The sequence below is a fragment of the Artibeus jamaicensis genome, unplaced genomic scaffold (assembly GCF_021234435.1).
Source record: "Artibeus jamaicensis isolate MK-2021 breed Jamaican fruit bat unplaced genomic scaffold, CSHL_Jam_final scaffold_537, whole genome shotgun sequence".
Lineage (NCBI taxonomy): Eukaryota > Metazoa > Chordata > Mammalia > Chiroptera > Phyllostomidae > Artibeus > Artibeus jamaicensis.
This window is the reverse complement of record NW_026522047.1, coordinates 42,038,251-42,051,499: the sequence shown is the minus strand read 5'-3', so window position 1 is coordinate 42,051,499 and position 13,249 is coordinate 42,038,251. Positions and strand designations below refer to the sequence as shown.

Sequence of the window (13,249 nt, the reverse complement as noted above, 5' to 3'; positions counted from 1 at the left end):
TAGAGGGCTGTGGGCAGGGGGGGACAAGACCTGACTTGGTGTTTAAGGTCATTTTTGTTATTATTGCTGGGTTCTCCTTTCCCTCGGGGTGCATGGCAGCCCTGAGGGGAGGAGCACTCCCAGGGTCCGCCCAACTCACTGTCACCTTTAGGAAGTGTTGACTGGAGAGAGGTTAGGGGATCCCCATTTTCTTCCTTGACTGTTTGACAAACAGTGACAGCTCCAAGAAGACAACCTGGGAGTCATCAGGCCCAGACACAGGGCCCTCCCTTCTCCCAGCTCAGAGCCCAGAGCCACCAGGGGGTCTCTCCACAGCTCCCACGGGCACATGACTGGTATGCCTGCTTTGGGGGCAGGCAGGAGGGAAATTGCCCAGGGAGGGCATGGCAGTCACTTCTCTAGTTACCTGTGCACCTATCCACAGCCTGGTCACTCTGCACACAGGCTCAGGGTCTGATCTGAATGTCCTCTCTGCCACTTCCTGGCTCTGTGGCCTCAGGCACAAAAAAGCCTCCTCCAGGAAGCCACCTTGGATTAGCCTGAGTTTACCAGGCCTAGTTCTCACTCTTTGGGTGGCCCCAGCTCTGTCAGTGCTCTCTCTTGGTCTACACATTGGCCCCTTTCTCTGTCTTCCAGAGAGAGCAACATATCCCCTCCCTGCTGAGGACAGCTGCTGCCTCTCTCTGCCTGGACAATGCTAAGCTAATGTCTGTCAAGCACCTGCTGGGTACAGGGATAAACAAGTTGTGATCTCTTTTCACACTCACAACCAAACATTTATTAAGTGAGTTGGCCCATTTAACCAAACATTTATTAAGTGCCAACTGTGTGCCAGGTATTGTCCTACTTCAGGGAACACAGGGAGGGTGGGTGTTGTGTGGGTGTCTGGGGAGGAGTGCTGTAGGAAGAAAGGAAAGCTCATGCAAAGGCCCTGGGGCAGGACCTGGCCTGGAGATCTGGAAGACCAGCAAGAAGGCCCCAGTGTGTGGGGTCCAGTGTGGCTGGAGTAATCGAAGGGGAAGACAGCCAGGGGAGATGAGAGCAGAAGGGACACAGCGCACTGTGAGCCACAGTGAGAAGGCCAAAGGGGAAACTGAGGCCAAGGCATCCCAGTGGAGCTGACATTTGAACCATGCCCACTTCATGCATGATAAGAACAGGCCAAAAGTGCATATAGGCCACGTCTCAGGGACACAGGATGACCTGTGACTCACTCAGCTTGGTGGGGGTGGTGCTGTGAGCAGAGGTGGCCCAGTACTGAGAGAAGGGGAAAGGTGCGGGCCCAGGGCCCATGCTGGGCTGGGCAAGCAGACACGTGACTGTCCAGGGCCCTCCCCCAGCCCGCTGGCTGCCTGCCTCTGCCGGCCAGGCCTGTGCCTGCCCCGGACCCTATAAGGCCTGGGAGCAGAAAGCAGAGCCAGCTGCCAGCTGCGCCACCAGTCACTCCAAAGGACCCTCACACGGTCTAGGTGAGCAATGCCAGGGTGAGGCCAGGTCTCCAGGTGGGTGTCTGGGAATGCCTGGGGGTGTGGGTGTGGGGCAGGAGACCTGGGAGCCCCGATTTACAAACCCTCTCTGCCCCCTTCCAGCTGCTTATAGTATTAACATGTCTGCTCAAGGGGAAGGAGGCCGAGAGCCCAAACCCAAGGGCAAGGTAAGGGGAGGCACAGGAGCGGGAGGTGCCCCAGAACCCTTGGGAGGTGACCTCCGCAGTCCTCAGGTTTGGGAAGGGCTTCCTGGGTGGCTCTTCCCTCCTGTCCCAAGCTGGGGGTGGGGGGTGGCTCATGCTGACCTCAGCTCCTTTCCTGTGTGACTGGGTGGGCCACGGCCCTCTGAGCCTCCATTTCTCCATCTGTGAAATGGAGGCCGTGGAAGGAGGCTTTGGAGTCTAGGACTACCTTCTCCTCTGTCCATGGGAGGCTGGCTGCATCTGCCCATTGTCCAGATGAAGAAACTGAGGCTTGAAACTCAAGGCCATCCAAAAGCAAGGGCCTGAGGAGGTGTGGAAGCCCAGGGCTTCCTGATGCTCTCCCCCACCCCATCTCATCCCAGCCTTTTTCACGTTGCCCCTCCGCACAGACCCTGAGCAGCTTCTTGGGGTTCCTGCCTGGCTTCAGTTCTGCTCGGAACCTGGTGGCCAATGCCCAAGGCCCAGCGAGAGAGGTCCAGCCAGTCACTGATCCCTCAGGTGCTACCACCCCCCAAGCCACCCATCCCCAGGCCCAGGGTGAGTGCACAGGTTCATAGGGTGGGGCTCCTGGAGGGGGACCCAGCAATAGGAAATCTTCTAGTAGGGACTTTTGGCCACTTTGGGGACATTTTATATGGGACTGGCATTGCTCATTTAGTACCAGATGGAGAAACTGAGGCACAAATATGGCAAGTGTGTGGCCCAAAGTAGCATAAACAGCCAAAGTGGGGGTGTGAACACAGCCCGTCTCACTGCAGTACCGCCCCTGTCCACCCCCCAGCCCCCATCAGCCCGTGTGCAACACCCGTGCACCAGAGGCTGGGTGTTCCGCAGGTGTGAACTTACTGCGGATGGTGACCCTGGTTCCCAAAGAGGGACAGTGGCTTCCCTGGGGTGGTGGAGCCTGGGGGTCTCCCCACCCCCCAGTTATTCAGCCAGAGTACTTTGGACACAAAGAGGGGCTGGTGCAGGGGGCAGGCCAGGGTTGGGGTGGCTGCCTGGTAAGGGCCTGCTCCTGCGCCCAGAGCCCTTGGTGGCTGACTTCTGCTCCACATACCCAGGTCTGACAGGCAACTGCCAGCTGTGGCAGGGGTGGGGTGGGGCTCTGACTCTTCCTGTGGCCTCCCTGGGTGGGCCTCCCACACCCTGGACCCAGGCAGAGAAAACACTAGAGAGCCCCTGTTCCAGGAAACAAAGGCCCTGGGTGGGGGGGTCAAAGGGAGCCCAGCCCATGGCCATGGATGTCAACTCCTGTTGTCCCTGGCACAGTGGCTGGGACATTCCTGACCTTTCGGGCTGTGCCTGTCAATTGCACAACAGGCACCAGGGTGGCTGATGCCAGCTTGCTTCCCTTGCCTTCCTGTGAGTGCCTGACCAGCTCCTGTCCCCATAGCAGCTACCAGTCCGAAGCAGATGGCAAGGGAGGTGGAGATGCCGCTGCCGCCTTCAGACAAGGTGAGAGGTGCTGCCAGAGCCTGGTGTGATGGCCTCTGCCTCCCTCGGGGATGTTTGGGTTCCTACTGAAGGAGAGAGCGGACACCCCCGCGTGTCCTACTATGTGGTTCCAGGCAGATCCTTCTCCTCTGAGCCTCTACTTCCACATCTGTGAAATGGGCACAGTACTGCCTCACTGCCCAGCATGGTCAGGCTCCAGACTACTGAGAGCCCCTCTGTCTAGCATGACGTGACCCCAGCAACAGCACCTCACTCACCACGCTAGGCTCTGGACACCATGCTTTATATGTGCTCCTTAATAGTTAATCCTCCCAACCAGCCTGTGAGGAAGGGAGTAAATAGTACCCCACACGATAGCTGAGACACAGAGAAGCCGAGCCACCTGCCAAAGGTCACACAGCAGGACATGGTAACTTGAGCTTTGAACCTAGGGCAGAGGCTAAAATGCACCAATGTAGCCTTCACCCTCCGTCCTGAATACATGGCGACCGCACACTATCCTGTCCCCATGGCTGGGCCAAGCGAAGGGGCTCATGTATGCCAGGTGCAGCCACAGCAGGGTGGCAGAAGCCCGACAGGAGCTCCTCTGCTCTTCCCAGCCTCCCTCTGCCCCCAGTTCGACCAGGTCTTAGCATCTCACAGGGTGAGGAGCCTCAGCAGGTCCTTCCAGCCCAAACTGACAGATTCCTTACCCCCCTCCCTTTATGCATGTTTTCTGCTCCCCTCCACTCATGTTAACTGAGCACCTACTACCTGCAAAGTGCTTTAGGTACCTTGTGACTTGCTTCCTCCCCAATCCTTGAAAGAGGTGCTGTTTTAACCACCACTTCTCAGAAACTGGCTCAGAAAGGGGATGTGACTTTCACACAGTGAGTATGGAGACGAGGTGAGATTTGAACCTGGATCTCTTTAGGCACAGAGCCCGAGGTTTCCACTCGATCCAATGCTGGGCCAGGAGGCAGGCAGTGGGAATAAAACTTCAGTTTCTCAGCGTCAGCATGGTGGCCATCTGGGCAGGACTGTTTTTGGTTGGGAGGCGCTCCTGAACATGGTGGGGTTTGTACAGCATCTGAGGCCCCCACCCATTCAATGCAAATAGCACCCCCCAACAGTCACACAATCACAGATAGCCCCAGATTTCCCCCAGCGTCCCCATTCCCGGGGTGTGGGGAGCAGGGTCACCCCTCCTAAGAATCACTGAAGTGAAAACAGCACACTCGCGGCTGCCTGAGTGGTAGCAACCCTGGGCCATTACAACCCTTGGGCAGTTTGGCTGAACTAAGGACAACCACCACTGGGTAGCTTAAAAAATAGTTATTGCCCTGGCTGGTGTGGCTCAGTGCACTGAGCACCAGCCTGTGAACCAAAGGGTCACTGGTTCGATTCCCAGTCAGGGCACATGCCTGGCTGCGGGCCAGGTCCCCAGTTGTGGGTACATGAGAGGCAACTACACATTGTTCCTCTCCCTCTTTCTCCCTTCCTTCCCCTCTGTCTAAAAATAAGTAAAATCTTAAAAATAAATGAGCAAATAAATAAAGTTACTGACAACCCCCTATGGCTCGAACCCAGCACCTGTCCCTCTGCGTTTTGTTTGCTACTTTTCCCAACGCTCACCCCCTTCTCCTGGTTGGACACTCACTTTAACAAGCACTCTGATCTCCTCACTACAACAGGGCACACCAGGTTCAAATTCTGCCAAGAGTGAGCAAAAATAGCTAATTCAAAGGCTTGCTGACCACAGGCCGAAGCACCTCATCAGGGGTTCAAAGGTGTGAGGGGCCCGCTGTCGGCCATGGGGCCTAGTGAATCCAGGCAGTAAAAGCTGACAGCACCAGGGAGCTTGTTAAGGCCAAGTGACGGAAAACCACAGGGACATCCGGGGCGGGCAGCGAGGTCGTGGGCCTCTGGGTGACGGATTCCACTCACAAGGCGCTTCAGCAGGCAGGCTGGCAGAAGTCTGGGATGGGAAGCTCCTCCCAGCTCTGCTCCTGACCACGTGTCCTTTCTCACCAGATGATCTCCGGGGCGAAGGACCTGGTGTGCTCCACGATGACCAAAACCCAGGATGCCGTCTCCTCCGGGGTGGCCAACATGATGGACTCGGCTAAAGATGTGGTCCAGGGAGGACTGGCCATGACCCGACCTGTGCTCACAGGAACCAAGGAAGCTGTGGCCAGTGCAGTCACGGGAGCAGTAGGTGTGGCCAAGGGCGCCGTCCACACGGGTGTGGACACCACCAAGACCGTCCTCACTGGCACCAAGGACACAGTGTCCACTGGCCTCACTGGGGCAATGGGTGTGGCCAAGGGCGCCGTTCAGACAGGTGTGGACACCACCAAGACTGTCCTCACAGGTGCCAAGGACACAGTGTCCACTGGCCTCACTGGGGCAATGGGAGTGGCCAAGGGCGTTGTCCAGACTGGTATGGACACCACCAAGACCGTCCTCACTGGCACCAAGGACACAGTGTCCACTGGCCTCACTGGGGCAATGGGTGTGGCCAAGGGCGTTGTCCAGACTGGTGTGGACACCACCAAGACCGTCCTCACTGGCACCAAGGACACAGTGTCCACTGGCCTCACTGGGGCAATGGGAGTGGCCAAGGGCGCTGTCCAGACTGGTATGGACACCACCAAGACCGTCCTCACTGGCACCAAGGACACAGTGTCCACTGGCCTCACTGGGGCAATGGGAGTGGCCAAGGGCGTTGTCCAGACTGGCGTATGGACACCACCAAGACCGTCCTCACTGGCACCAAGGACACAGTGTCCACTGGCCTCACTGGGGCAATGGGTGTGGCCAAGGGCGCTGTCCAGACTGGCGTGGACACCACCAAGACTGTCCTCACAGGTGCCAAGGACACAGTGTCCACTGGCCTCACTGGGGCAATGGGTATGGCCAAGGGCGCTGTCCAGACTGGTATGGACACCACCAAGACCGTCCTCACTGGCACCAAGGACACAGTGTCCACTGGCCTCACTGGGGCAATGGGTATGGCCAAGGGCGCTGTCCAGACTGGCGTGGACACCACCAAGACCGTCCTCACTGGCACCAAGGACACAGTGTCCACTGGCCTCACTGGGGCAATGGGTGTGGCCAAGGGCGCTGTCCAGACTGGCGTGGACACCACCAAGACCGTCCTCACAGGCGCCAAGGACACAGTGTCCACTGGCCTAACTGGGGCAATGGGTGTGGCCAAGGGCGCTGTCCAGACTGGCGTGGACACCACCAAGACTGTCCTCACAGTGGCCCAAGGACACAGTGTCCACTGGCCTCACTGGGGCAATGGGTGTGGCCAAGGGCGCCGTCCAGACTGGCGTGGACACCACCAAGACTGTTCTCACTGGCGCCAAGGACACAGTGTCCACTGGCCTCACTGGGGCAATGGGTGTGGCCAAGGGCGCTGTCCAGACTGGTATGGACACCACCAAGACCGTCCTCACTGGCACCAAGGACACAGTGTCCACTGGCCTCACTGGGGCAATGGGTGTGGCCAAGGGCGCTGTCCAGACTGGCGTGGACACCACCAAGACCGTCCTCACTGGCACCAAGGACACAGTGTCCACTGGCCTCACTGGGGCAATGGGTGTGGCCAAGGGCGCTGTCCAGACTGGCGTGGACACCACCAAGACCGTCCTCACAGGTGCCAAGGACACGGTGTCCACTGGCCTCACTGGGGCCATGGGTGTGGCCAAGGGCGCCGTCCAGACTGGCATGGACACCACCAAGACCGTTCTCACTGGCACCAAGGACACAGTGTCCACTGGCCTCACTGGGGCAATGGGTGTGGCCAAGGGCGCTGTCCAGACTGGTATGGACACCACCAAGACCGTCCTCACTGGCACCAAGGACACAGTGTCCACTGGCCTCACTGGGGCAATGGGAGTGGCCAAGGGCGCTGTCCAGACTGGTATGGACACCACCAAGACTGTCCTCACAGGTGCCAAAGACACGGTGTCCACTGGCCTCACTGGGGCAATGGGTGTGGCCAAGGGCGTTGTCCAGACTGGTATGGACACGACCAAGACCGTCCTCACAGGTGCCAAGGACACGGTGTCCACTGGCCTTACTGGGGCAATGGGTGTGGCCAAGGGCACCATCCAGACTGGCGTGGACACCACCAAGACCGTCCTCGCTGGCACCAAGGACACAGTGTCCACTGGCCTCACTGGGGCAATGGGTGTGGCCAAGGGCGCTGTCCAGACTGGTATGGACACCACCAAGACCGTCCTCACTGGCACCAAGGACACAGTGTCCACTGGCCTCACTGGGGCAATGGGAGTGGCCAAGGGCGCTGTCCAGACTGGTATGGACACCACCAAGACCGTCCTCACTGGCACCAAGGACACAGTGTCCACTGGCCTCACTGGGGCAATGGGTGTGGCCAAGGGCGCCGTCCAGACTGGTATGGACACCACCAAGACCGTCCTCACTGGCACCAAGGACACAGTGTCCACTGGCCTCACTGGGGCCATGGGTGTGGCCAAGGGCGCCGTCCAGACTGGCGTGGACACCACCAAGACCGTTCTCACTGGCACCAAGGACACAGTGTCCACTGGCCTCACTGGGGCAATGGGTGTGGCCAAGGGCGCTGTCCAGACTGGTATGGACACCACCAAGACTGTCCTCACTGGAACCAAGGACACAGTGTCCACTGGCCTCACTGGGGCAATGGGTGTGGCCAAGGGCACCGTCCAGACTGGTATGGACGCCACCAAGACCGTCCTCACAGGTGCCAAGGACACGGTGTCCTCTGGCCTCACTGGGGCAATGGGTGTGGCCAAGGGCGCTGTCCAGACTGGTGTGGACACCACCAAGACCGTCCTCACAGGTGCCAAAGACACAGTGTCCACTGGCCTCACTGGGGCCATAGGTATGGCCAAGGGCACCATCCAGACTGGCGTGGACACCACCAAGACTGTCCTCGCTGGCACCAAGGACACAGTGTCCACTGGCCTCACTGGGGCAATGGGTGTGGCCAAGGGCGCTGTCCAGACAGGCGTGGACACCACCAAGACCGTCCTCACAGGTGCCAAGGACACAGTGTCCACTGGCCTCACTGGGGCAATGGGTGTGGCCAAGGGCATTGTCCAGACTGGTATGGACACCACCAAGACCATCCTCACTGGCACCAAAGATGCAGTGTCCACTGGCCTCTCTGGGGCAATGGGTGTGGCCAAGAGCGCCGTCCCGACTGGGGCTGGCACTGTACAGAATTGGTTACCTGGCACTGAGGAAAGCTCCTATAGTGGATTCATCAACAGCAGGGACTTGGACAAATGTGGGGAAGAAAATATCCTGAGCCCCAAGGAAGCTCAGTCTTGCAGGGTCTCCAGCCTCCCAGACACTCCATGTGCAGGCCGGGACCTTGCCAGAGAAGCCACCACTGACGGCCATGGCCTTGTTTCTACTGTAGTAACATTCACACAAGGCGCGAGCCTGAGCAAGGAAAATGCTGGGTGTATAGCTACTGCATGCAGCCATGAAGGTGTTACGGGCTTTACGACACTTTCGGATGAGCTGGAGGAGCTGGGGGAGATCTTCCACCCTATGAATGCGGAGGAGCAAGGTGAGAATAAGGTGGGCTGGGTCCCCGGTCCTAGTGAGGGGTTATCATCTGGCCAATCCATGATTGGGATGGCCCTTCAACCTCTCCATCCGAGTCATTGCATCTTCCCTTGCAGCTCAGTTGGCGGCCTCTGGGTCTGAGCCCAGAGTACCTGCAGGAGACCAGAGGAGCTACTTTGTGCGTCTCGGTGACCTGGCCCACGGCTTTCGCCAGCGAGCCTTTGAGCACGCCATGAGCCACCTGCAGCATGGCCAGTTCCAGGCCAGAGCCACGCTGGCCCTGCTTGAGGACTCCTTCAATATGGCAAGTGTCCTTCCCTGTAATGGGGCCCCTTCCTCAAAATATATCCCCATGGCTTTCCCACAGACATGCAGTGATCCAACATCTGTCAGCCACTAAGATGACCACACACTGCTCTCAAGGGGCTTGTGTCCCACAGAGCGAGACAACCAAATGAGACAGACCATTCCCCACCCCCCAATCTGGGGGAAATACATTCCAAGACCCACTGTAGACACCTGACATCACAGAGTACCAAATCCTACAAATACTATGTTTTTTTCTACACATACATACCTATGATAAAGTTTAGTTTACAATTTATTTAGGCACAGTAAAAGGTTAACAGTAATAGTAAATTACTGTTCTATAAGTAGAACAACTTATGCTATAATAAAAACAACATTAATGTGGCATTAAAATAAGGGTCACTTGCCCTGGTGGTGTGGCTCAGTGGATTGAGCTCTGGCCCATGAAGCAAAGGGTCACGGGCACATGCCTGGGTTGCAGGCCAGGTCCCCAGTAGGGGGCGCACAAGAGGCAACCACACATCAATGTTTCTGTCCCTCTCTTTCTCCCTTCCCCTCTAAAAATAAATCTCAAAAAAAAAAAAAAAAAGGGTGACTTAAACATGAGCCCTGTGGTACCCCCAGCTGACAGCTGAGATGCCTCCTGTGTGCCTCAAAGGCGGTGGGGCATCTGCAGCTTGGATACAGTGGACAAGGTGATGAGTCCTGCCCCAGGTGGGACAGAGCAAGGCCATGTGAGATTTCATCACACTACTCAGAACAATGGGCTACTTAAGAATTACGCAGTTTATTTCTGGAATTTTCCATTTAATATTTTCGGATGGTGGCTGACCTTGGGAATGGAAACTGTGGAAGGTAAAATGGAGAGAAGGGGGGAAAGTGCTACACCTCCAGAAAATGGGGGTGCAAAGGAGGAGCCAAGACAACCATGCATAGAGGGCCTGGGCCGGGCAGGAGCACGTCCCTTTGAGCCACACTGTGTATGACAAGGAGAGCCATGCAGAACTGGGGAGAAGTGGGGACCATCAGAACAGAGTGCCCAGCCCTGGCCGGGCAGCTCAGTCAATTAAAGTATTGCTCTGATACAGCAAGGATGCAAGTTTGACACCTAATCAGGGTACATAATCAATAAATGAATGCATAAATGGGTAAAACAACAAATTAATGTTTCTCTCTAAAAAAAGTGTGCTCAATAACAAGCTGGATGTTCATGGGGCAGGAGGGCACCCAGGGAGGACATGGTGAAGTGAGGGTGGGGACAGGGTAGCAGGAGCCGAGGGATCTCGGGATCAGTGATGTGCAGAGATCATGACCAGGTGCCAATAGGACAGAAGGTCTCAGAGGCCCAAGGGGCAGACCACACCAACCACGGTGGTTTTGGTCTTATCCAACAGGCACCGGGGAACCACGGGAGGGCTTTGAGCTGGGGAGTGACAAGATCCCATTATCCGTTATTTGATCTGAGGACCTCATGAGAAATTTGGATTACTGCCACTTTACAAGAGAAGACAAGCCCATCATGGCACAGTTGGCTCTAAGCTTGTGGCCTTGCAACCACGCCACACAAAGGTCTGGACACTAGGCTCCTGGCCCCTCATGCCGCTCCTGGGGCAAAGTGTGTGAAAGGGCCCTGCCGAAAGCCATCGTTTCTCTGCTGGGCTCTTTCCAGATTGAAAAGGCCAAGCAGGCTCCAGAAGGACAGCTGTGGCCAGATCCAGGTCCAAGAGACAGAGTGGAGAAAGCCGGTACCCAAGAGGAGGTTATGTATGAGGGGCCAATGCTCCCAGAATCTTCTCTCTGACCACTATGCACACCTCTCCCTCCCACAGGGGCCAGATTCAGAGGCTCTGTCCAGAACCTGTGGACTCATGCAGCAGCTCCACGTGGCCTACAGCACCCTGGCCTCTGGCCTCCAGGGTCTTCCAGCTGAGCTCCAGCAGCAGGTGAGACAAGCACGGCACAGCCTCTGTGAGCTCTACGGCATCGTGTCCTCTGCCAGCTCCATCACAGAGCTGCCAGCTGAGCGCCTGGCCCAGAGCCGTGAGAGTGTAGGCCGGGCCTGGCAAGGGCTGGAGAAGCTGCTGGAGAGTGTGCAGCACAGCCCCCCACTCAGCTGGCTGGTGGGGCCCTTTGACCTGCACCCTGGTGGGCAGCAGCTATAGGCCCCCTTCAGAGCCTCCCCAATCCCAAACCAGCCCCAACTCCCCAAGCACTAGACACTGCTGGCTGGTGCACGGAGGACTTTCTGCAATAGATGCGCCAAGCTCCCAGCTCTGAGATTGTGCCATCCATCTTCCCAAGCTCGGCCGGACCTAGGAGCCCAGAGCAACTAAGACCACTGACAGAGGGCCTGCACTTGAAGATCCTGAGCAAGCCCTCCAGTTAAGAAAGAGAAGTGGAATGTGCCTGAGTCTGGAAGATTCTCCACTCAGCACCCCACACTAGGAGCCCCATTACCTTTGCAGGGGACATGGGTCTTCCACCCTCATCTGGGCCTTCAGCTACCAGCTCAGCGGGCTGTCCCGCTCCTCCACCCTGACTCTAAAGCATCTCCCCTAGCCCTCAGCAAACACCCTGCACCAGAATGCACCAGAATGTCACCATCATCCAGAGGCAGGGTTTTGGTGCCTCTGCTAACCCCAGCATGGCTAAAAGAGGAGGCTTCTTGAGGACAAAGCCACCAGCAGCAACTCCCTCAACTCCAGGCTCTGCAGGGCCGTTCCTTGAGGACTACATTACCCAGGGGCGAGAAAAGTGGTTACATGTCAAGCCCCTTCTGCCTCTTCCGCTCACCCACCTGCCCTGCCCTGTAAGCCACTCACATGATTAGAGAGCTGAGGTTCTGGTCTCTGAGGCACCTGGGCCCAGAGGCTGCCCATGGCTGAAGTACTTTCCCCACTGGGGACAGGGCCCAAGGAAGGATGTGACCAAATGTGCTGAATGACCCCCCAGGTCTTGGGGAGGTACTCCAGGTTGGAGACTAGGGCCTGACATGGTTTAGAAGGTCCCTGCCTTCCCGGCTGCAGGGGTCCAAGTCTACTGCCCCTGAACCCGAATGTGAAAACTTACCATATTCATCCAAGAAAGGTTCCCTCACCAGCCTTGGCCTCTCTCCAGCTGGGAGCTGCATGTCAGAGCAGCAGCAGCCCACCCAAGCCGTGCTGAGCTCCCCTCCTCAGAACTCACCGCACACCAACAGCACACCCCACACTGCACCCTCTTCTCGGAAATGACCGGGCGCTCGGAGCACCAGGTCAGAGGGGCCGGCTCTCGTCAAGGGTTACCAAAGGTGTCCAGGGTCTTCCCTGGGGACTGGAGAACCTTCTGAGCCTCTCTCTCCTCAGCCTCTACCACATTAGGTAATCAAAGGTGAAGACACCGGGAGCCACAGAAACCTGGCGAAGTGACTGGCCTTCAAGTCCAGTCACACCAGTGCGGGTAGGTGTGGAAGTGGACAGGACTCAGAAGTCCCCTGCCACACCACGGTCTCCCTCCCTCTCAGCTGGGATGGATGAAGGCAGCCAGGGGCCACTGCCTAACCGGGAACTGCTGTGCGCGGGTACCTGGCCGAGCTAGCCCCACCCCCCACCTGAATCCTCGGCACAGTCCTGTAAGGCTGGAGTCAGCCCTGTCCAGGGGAAAAGAGAAGCCCGGAGCGGGAGTGCCACTCGCCCTCGGTCACACAGTGAGGCCTACCCCCAGTGCTCATGTCCTCTGGACGCGTAAAGACAATGGATGGCTCAGAGAACGCTTCCAGGCCTGAATGCTCCAGGCCAGGGACTCCGGGGCTTGCCTTGTGGAGAATGGGTTACAGTGCCAACTGCAGCTTGGGGGACACCGACAGCAGCTTGAGGCAAGAGGGACAGCGGCTGCATCAGGTGGGCACAGCAGTGGCTTCTGGGGAAAACATGGTGGCCACTCAGCCTCTTCTCCTTCTTCCTGCGCACTGGGAAGCCAAACCCGGGACATCAAACCACAGCCTCTGTTTGAGCCTCAAAGTTCAGAGAGTTTTATTTTTCCTTTATTGTTTTTGGAAAAGCCTCGTTCCTATCCCACTGTTTCACCGTCAGCCCTAGCAGGATGGGAACACTGTTAAAACCAAACTCACATTCACTGTATATGGTGATACTATGGCTTAGAACACTTTGTCCCCAAGTGGGCCCTTGATCGCTCCAGATCTCTTCCCAATTCCAGCCCAGCTACACCAGCTACACCAGTAACACTAGA

General features: G+C 57.4%; 1 protein-coding gene across 1 annotated transcript; it reads left to right on the top strand.

Moving 5' to 3' along the window:
* The first annotated feature begins 1,361 nt into the window (after positions 1-1,361).
* Positions 1,362-13,166, top strand: PLIN4 (perilipin 4). Its single transcript, XM_037165214.2, is given in 10 exon segments — positions 1,362-1,469; positions 1,590-1,654; positions 2,080-2,227; positions 3,084-3,145; positions 5,159-5,869; positions 5,872-6,390; positions 6,392-8,714; positions 8,830-9,017; positions 10,692-10,781; positions 10,852-13,166. Coding segments are annotated over 9 exon segments (4,422 nt in total). The 5' UTR covers positions 1,362-1,469; positions 1,590-1,606; the 3' UTR covers positions 11,185-13,166.
* Positions 13,167-13,249: the final 83 nt, after the last annotated feature.